A 7810-nucleotide genomic window follows, 5' to 3' on the forward strand; every position below is an offset into this window, starting at 1 on the left:
TTGTCACTTTATTTTACTGTGTAGCCTTATGCATGCCAAAACATAAGTAGTATTTTTATTTTCTTGACTCTTTTACAAGAAAGCAGTCAGCCTTGAAAAGATTCCCAAATCGTGGGAAATTCTCACTTGAAAAAAGAAACGCACTATCCAACAAACATGAAAAACACCTACATGATACAAATTTGATTAAAAGCTTTGGATTGGAACAAGCTACTCTTAGGATGAAAAGAAAGGATCTGTAAGCCTGAGCTTCAAGGGAAAAGTATAAGTAAGTGGCGTAAATTTGTGAAATTATGGGGGAGGTGTAGATTGGAATTTGTGGGGGATAACTTGCCTGGCAATAGAAATATGAAAGAAAGAGACGGGCTGACACCATACGACACTGTATGGGGCGATGTTCATAATGCAGATATACATCTGTGATTATGTATTATATTCATGCAGAATCTTACATTAGAATGGCATGGCTGTTTTTAGTGGTCTCCATGTTGAGTGCTTTGAATACATTTCGGTTATTAAGAAGAACGAAATATTCTTGACAATCAGCTTTATTTTGGGGGAGATTATTTAAAACAAACTTTCAAAACAACAATGCTCAGTGATGAAGAAATCAGTGAATCGTTGGAAAGCACAGACATTCTTCAGTACGATGACACCAAGCCTTTTGTTTTAAACGTATACATGTAGTTTGAACAAAGTAACTCTTTATGAAGGATTTCCTTCGTATAGCCAGTGGCGGTGAAACATCGAGGGCGCGCTTGGAAGTGTGCACATTTTTCAGTGGGGTACTGAGAGCTGGTAAACTGCAGGTTGGTTGGGGTTCGTTGGTGGGGTGCCCCCATTCATGCCCTTCGTATAGTTCAGCTAAGACTCAGATTCTTCAGAAGAAAAAAGACACGTGAGCAGACAACTCCAAAAAAGTGGGGCTTTATATCGGTTTGGACTTTGAAATACAGTGGGCTTCAGAATTAGTTACTCAGGTATATCACAGGTACTAGACCTACCCCCCACACCTTTGGGCGATCAAGATGGACCTTTCGATTGTTCCCTCACTTTTGGCGTTGCAAAATACAAATTACTGCCTTCTAGGGTCAGTTCTGAAGTCCCACGAGGCCAAAACGTACAAAATGGCACTGAGAACATAGGACTTTATTAAAACCTATTATGCAACGTGTGTGGATGACTCCACCACAATTCAATGCCAAATTTGTTGCTTATAACTAATTTGATAATTTAGTGATAACATTTATTAAAATAAACAGTTCCTCCAAGGGTTAATGGAAATAGAAAAGGGCTCAAATACAGCCTTTGTCAGTACGTACAATGGAGCTCTTGAAATGCCATAACTCAGTATCTAAACGAGTTGGATGGCACTTCCATAGCTCCGTAATCAATAATTAGCGCATAAATATACATACATTTGCATGCATTAGTTCAAAGCAGAAACTATTAAATATTCACCTGAAGATGTACATTGTTAATACAAAAACTGAAACCGAGAAATCCTGTAACCGCTATTGGTGTCATTAACAACGAAACATTAAGCTGAGGCCCTTTATGTTGAAAGCGTAAGGAAATCGCTTTCGCCTAAACTGAGTTGCAAGACAGAATTCATTATTATCTTCCACCGAGCGACCTGTACACACTTTTTTGCAAGCTGAGGTGTGCCAAATTCGAAAAAGTACAAAGAGAACAACAGTATTTTTCATAAATGTAAAAAAAAAACCATATGGATCATTCTTAAACGCAGCTCTTCGACCCCTTCGGCCGCTATGTTTGCTAGATTGAAGTGCTTTCTTTTTCCCTGAAGGAGTTGAGACTAAAAACATTCCCATTTTAAGTCTGAACAAATGGACTCCTTTATCCCAACTAATCTTTTCATACTACCACACAGTCTTGACACAGAGCAATTTTACATGAAATTCAGAGGTCTTTCGTCCACAAAGAATGTGCCACTAGATTTGCTGAATGCGTGGTGAAAGTGGAATAAATTTACTAAACAAAGTGAACGAATGACACATCTAAATTAGGTAATACCACCCACCACCAGCTACACGGCCATTAAATACACTAATTATGTGTTGATTATTCTACCATTATTTTGATTCTCCCCTTTTTGTTTCAGTTGCTTTTCCAAAATTATCACTAGAACAGTTTACCTCGTCGGAGGTCGAAAGACTCGCAACGATTTTTCCAGTATTCATGACTGTATGAGCAATCATGTGTAAATGACATTCTTAAAACAAGATGTAATATGACAAGTTAATCGAGTTTTGTTTGATCAAAATTCAGTGAGCGGTGTTGGGTAAGATTTTAAATCCAAAAGGTGGATTTGGACTTGAATTGCGAAGTTAGTATGCATGATTGTAAATTTAGATCAAGGACAGAAAATATCTGTGTGGCCTGGAACGGCAACCTGAAATTTAATACCTAGTTATCTCTCCGGATTTTCCTAGATTTGAAGGGGGAAATGAAGAAAGTACATCTGACAACTAAACCGACAGAAACCCACCCCTCTCCAAATGTAGAGTGCCTGGAGATAATGATAATATGGAACGAATGTCAGTACCATGAACCTCCGATATCGGGTATAGATTTCGGTAAAAATTGTTGAAGCTCCAACTTGTTTTTTAAAAAAAGAAGCTTATTGTTTAATTAATGACGACACGAGAGAACTGTGACAGAAGGGGTGACGTGTTGGTTTTTCGCAACTAAAATTTTCAACGATTGTCTATTAGTGCTTTCAACTTTGAAGGGAGGGATTGGGGAACATCGTATTTGTAGTTTCTCATCTATTTCATTGAATGCATGTATTGCCTTGAGAGGGGCCATAATGTTGAGATAACCAAGATCAAACTTGGATCCTCCTGGCGCATTAAGTAACCCCCAAAGAGGAACTTGTTCTCGTTTAGAAATACAGTAAAAGAAGAGCGACTGTCACTGTTTCACTTTATCTCCTCCCTGAAAATGGGTAACTCCCAAACTTTAGCCTCACGCCTCTGAGAGACCACAGAGATGAAAAAGTTCTCATAATCCTTGCCACCCTCCAAAATTTCGCTGTTCTTCCCTCAACAACCTGCCCCAAATACACCTCACCTTTTGTGCAATAATCTTACGCAAAAAGTTAGTGTTGTCAAAAACTTGTACAATATCAAACTTGTTACAAATGTGGTGATCCCGAAAAGTGCAAAAAATAAGAACTTTTCAACGGTCGTTGATTCAGTTCTGTTAACAGCTGCCAAGGGACCTGAACGCTGGATAACCCCAAAGTTGGTGCCAACCTACCTAGCTGTAACCTTGACTGTACCAAGAAAAGGAAAACCGCGTGATGAGGTGTGCATTTAACCTGTCCTGGAAACGGTTGTGGGGACATGAACCACAGGGAATCGAACTCACTCCGGATTTTCCTTGTGTTTAGAGAAAAAATGATTGAAAACACATACGGAAACTGTAATTAATGCCACCTTCGACAAAGAATTTTATCTAACTTCTAGACTCGTAATCTCTGAACATCCAACGCGTGTTATGCTACGCCTTGCAGATTGAGGATACAACTCGTCGGAGTAAGCGTTGTCATAAGATGAAATGAGTCTACATGAAACAGTGTCAATCCTCGTTAAGTCGCAGAACACTGATCATCATCGATCGGTATTAATGATGTTAGATTGATTATGTATATTTAATCACGATAATGCGATGAAATCTCACGTTTATACACGATTCCTTGTCGAGCAAATTAACTGAGAAGTAGGCTGGGAGTACTGTTGTAAAGCATTGAGTTTTCTTTACTGAATTACGATGCATTTTTTCATCTGTAAGTGGAAAAGTGTGAGGGGTGTCCAGGGTTTTAGAAGCCAAAGATGATCCAGTCAGGTTAACCAATTACAATGTCACCATCAATATTCAGACCACGTGTTTCGGGAGGACATCCGTCAAATTCAGTTAAACCACTCATTAAGCTTTAAAATGTCACTGATCAAACCGCAACCAATCAAAGTTAAACGTGAAGTACCCCATATAAGGACTTTATTCCACCAATAAAATACCCCGTGCAGGTCATTTTGTGGTTGATGTATGGTGTGGACTTGTCAAGCCGATAATCGTCGTTCATCCACTCGTAGGACAGTGAGGTAAGCACATGCTTTTAAACTCCTAAAAGTATAGCCATTGGGACTATGTTTCATGTTCCTTGTGTTTCCGTGAGAATTAAAAAGCCCCTATGTGGGTATTGACCTATGTTAATCAATTAATCAATACATTCTATAGTGTCCGAAATAATGAAGACAAATTCGATATGAAGCTACAATAAAGTGTGAAACTATTATCAATATTCTATTTAAACTTGTCGTTGGACGCTTTTCTGTTCTTCGAAAGGCAAGCGACACAATGGGCAGCAACAACTCTGTTAACGTTAATGGAAACAACAACGTAAGTAACTCTTCTTGCACATACTTGCTGTCCGAAAAAAAACACACTGTTGCTTTGTTGTACCAGCGTGAAACGTTCATATTTTGGGAAGTCAATCTTATTGGGTTTTGTGCACAGCAGCCGTACCCGAGCCTTAACAAGTGGAATTTTTGCTAGAGAGGGACTCATGCAAATTATACCTTTTCACAGCACATTTGCTGTATGTCAAGACGTTCCCGGGGCCGGACCAGGTCTACTACCTGCGTGAGCTACAGTGATTCCGTGAAGGAATTTGAAGTGGGGGATTTGGTAGACGTAACACTAACCATACCTGAAAGAAGTCGCAGGTAAGTGAACAGGCGTACTGCAAAATACTCCAATGAAGACTGACAAATGCAAGGACAAAGATGTGTAACACAGATGGAAGAAAAAAGGTTTAAACAAATAATGCTCCAGTGAAAGTGAACAAATACGGAGTTTTAACAACGTGTCACTGGGACGCTCGCACACGAAACCAACTGGACTCCGATTATCTTGCAGCCTGTATAATTTATGCTTCCCCTCATCAGCTGTTTTTAATTTGTATCAGATTGAACATTGGCTTCCTGGCTGGCATCAACACACAGATGGACGATATTGCCCTGCTCATCTCGGCGGATTTCTTCACCAAGGAGTTGAACTTCTATGCAAGGAAGGGGCAAAGATGGGGCACGCTGCAAACCTCAGAGAAGCTTCCCTTGGAGCAAGGAGGAGAGGCTGTCATCCAGATCAAGTACATGGGATCTCACAATCAGGTAGTGCAGTATTCCATTTACGCTTAGGGAAATTTGATTTATTTTGTTTGCCCTCATACATTCACGCACAAAAACTTTGGCTGAATACGATTTATTCTTGTCCATTTTCCCTTCGATATTACCGCATCGAATGGCCCTTTAAAGTTGTTATTTAGTGACGACTCTCTGAGGTTTCGTCATCCACTAATTATAACAAATGAAAGTCTCCTAACTGCGGAATATCAGTTCAAAAATTTTAATCTACCATGTCCAACAGTTGTGTTGGAAAAGAGGTCATTGTGTATGGTGATTTTTTTAAGTTACATTCCTGGGCGTGGCATCCGTCGATGTTCAGTTCAAAATCTGCTTGGATACAGGAATAACAATGGGTACAGTTAACTTCTGGATGCCCGATTTCCTATTTTCGTAGGTGTCTGTAAACGGCCGAGAACTCGCCAACCTCAAACACCGCGTTGACCCTAACACCGTACAATCTCTCTTCATCGAATCAGATGTACAAGTCGAAAGAATCGATTATAGGGTAAGTGACATTTCTTTCCAGTGGAGGTTTCCGAGGTCATAATGTGATGCGGATGTATGATGGTTGAAACGGGTGCATCCTTTTTCGTCACAGGAAAAGACATATTTCGCGATTTTGAATTTGTACTCCATTATTTTACAGCCTTCTCGTGAAGGTTAGTGAGACGACAGCATTGGCTCACTGAAGTGAACGAGGTTGAGAAGTAACGATTGAGCACAAGAATCTTACGTCAAGGAAATGGAAGAAGTAGGAGATCTGGAATCAGGAGTGCAAGGTCTGCAACACATTAGGCTTATTCTTCGGGGAAAGTGACAAATTTGACAAGCGCATGTTCATAATAATTACTATATAACGTAATATTTACATATAATGGATGGTTGAAGTTGAAAGTAATATAATGAGAATTTATCTTGAGACTGTGGGAGTCAGCACTTAAAATCATCCAGCGAGTAAAAGTGAAAAGCAGTAAAAGCAGATGTGTTGCATTGCTTTGTTAAAAAGATAATTAAATGGACTTGTACAACATCACTATGTCTGTAAGAGTAAAAGTGATGCAATTATTTCCTTTTCTAAATTCAATGAAATTAGCTAATTAGAATTTAAAATCGCCACAGACATTTTGCAAAGAAAAAACTGTAAAATGCATAGAAAAATTCGAGTGGCACAGACAGTGCATTAAATGCCAGCAGTAGGTCCAATAGGGGTTAGAAATTAGATTTTGTGGAGGAGATATGATATTACATATACATGTAGATCTTATTTCAGTTTGATTTAAGGAATGAAAAAATTTTAAATGTCAGTATCGGATCCAAAGCAACTATATCGTGTAATTCTGAGTTCCAGTTATGAACTGAACATCGATTAAAAATAGTCGGAATTGTTTGAAATCGACCTAGAATGTGAAAGCGATAGATATAAAACAAAACACAAAGAGAACTTAAGGCAAATGGGAAAAAATAAAATAACAATACGCCTACGATATTTAGAGGACTGTCCATTCGTGGTGTCTAAGTGGGTGACTACACAGAGATCGTAGGATCTCTGTGGGCTGAGAAATAGCGCCCTCACACATAGTGAATGTGACAAGGTGCACTTTCTAACGAACAAAATTAATATTTAAAAAATTCCCCACTTCATGTCCTACCCATTCACTCGGTCTATTCGTGTCTTGATATGGTATTAAATTGGATACTACTGGTCAATCTTTGCAGCAACATGGAGGTGGAAGTTAAGAAAAGATGCACACTAGTGATGATAACCAAGCCCCAACACATAGAAACTGCGACGGTCTTATTAAAATCCTTTCAGAAAATGGTAAATCTAATATAAAATCGCCAAAAACAAAGCCTCAAAGGACCATGTCGAGTTTTGGAATTTGTGTTGTGCTTGTGATTGGTTTACTTGACCTTGTCAATACATTTGGCTTTCATTTGTATTGGCTTACAAGATATACTTAGCTTTGGTACCACCATTCACACGCAGTGGCAGCAGAAAGTCGAAGCAGTGTATGTGTCATATCTACCGACTAGTTTGGATGTGATGTTTTTCTCTCTCTGAAAGACTCAGCTCTTGCCTCAACTAGAAAAGATAGCGTGCAGCAAAAGGTGGACAATGCTGGCCAAGACATTCTAGTATCGGACCTTCTTTTCTCTCGATATCATCATGGTGTTCTGTAAGGAATCACCGAGGAGCCTGAATAGAACAATAATCACTGGAAGCCCTCGAATGAAGAAACAGGCCTCTCACAAATCTGATAAAGAATACCAAATGACTTTCCCCCCAAAAAAGACCCTTATAAAAACTGTACATGTATTGAGCGGGTCACTTTATCGAAAACGATAAATCATCTGACTGTCGCAATCTAAAAAAAAAAAAAAAAAATCAAAACTGACGTCTTCGCCCGGAGTATCCCCATCAACCTTTTACGCGGAAAGCGTAATATAACATTGTAGAAAGCTGTGGTATAGGCATTACCCTTCCTTGAAAATGTTAACAGAGAAAGCTGTGAAATTAGCTGCATGTTTTGTACAATTTCTGACTCACTAATAACTCAGAGCAAAGTGCGATTTGCAGAAATATTGTTCGAAAG

General features: G+C 39.1%; 1 protein-coding gene across 2 annotated transcripts; it reads left to right on the forward strand.

The window, feature by feature from the left end:
• Nucleotides 1-3510: 3510 nt before the first annotated feature.
• On the forward strand, nt 3511-6700 carry LOC110986249 (32 kDa beta-galactoside-binding lectin lec-3-like). Of its 2 annotated transcripts, XM_022247982.2 has the most exons (7): nt 3513-3648; nt 4056-4130; nt 4375-4428; nt 4618-4754; nt 4997-5201; nt 5611-5721; nt 5863-6700. In XM_022247982.2, the coding sequence occupies exons 3-7, from the start codon at nt 4387-4389 to the stop codon at nt 5878-5880; spliced, it is 513 nt and encodes a 170-aa protein (XP_022103674.1). In that variant the 5' UTR covers nt 3513-3648; nt 4056-4130; nt 4375-4386; the 3' UTR covers nt 5881-6700. The 2 variants fall into 2 exon arrangements, with proteins under 2 accessions (XP_087002334.1, XP_022103674.1); XM_087146208.1 differs by lacking the exon at nt 4375-4428 and having other exon boundaries at nt 3511-3648.
• The last annotated feature ends 1110 nt before the right edge of the window (nt 6701-7810 follow it).

The sequence above is a fragment of the Acanthaster planci genome, linkage group LG01 (genome assembly GCF_054643075.1).
Source record: "Acanthaster planci isolate LZ-2023a linkage group LG01, COTS_SCS, whole genome shotgun sequence".
NCBI classification, from domain to species: Eukaryota; Metazoa; Echinodermata; class Asteroidea; order Valvatida; family Acanthasteridae; genus Acanthaster; species Acanthaster planci.

Bases quoted from the DNA above. Each gene is read 5' to 3' on its own strand.
- LOC110986249 (XM_022247982.2), top strand. From the start codon at position 4,387: ATGGGCAGCAACAACTCTGTTAACGTTAATGGAAACAACAAC. The intron at 4,429-4,617 runs GTAAGTAACTCT...ACCTTTTCACAG, and splicing joins ACGTTAATGGAAACAACAAC to CACATTTGCTGTATGTCAAG. The intron at 5,202-5,610 runs GTAGTGCAGTAT...CTATTTTCGTAG, and splicing joins ACATGGGATCTCACAATCAG to GTGTCTGTAAACGGCCGAGA.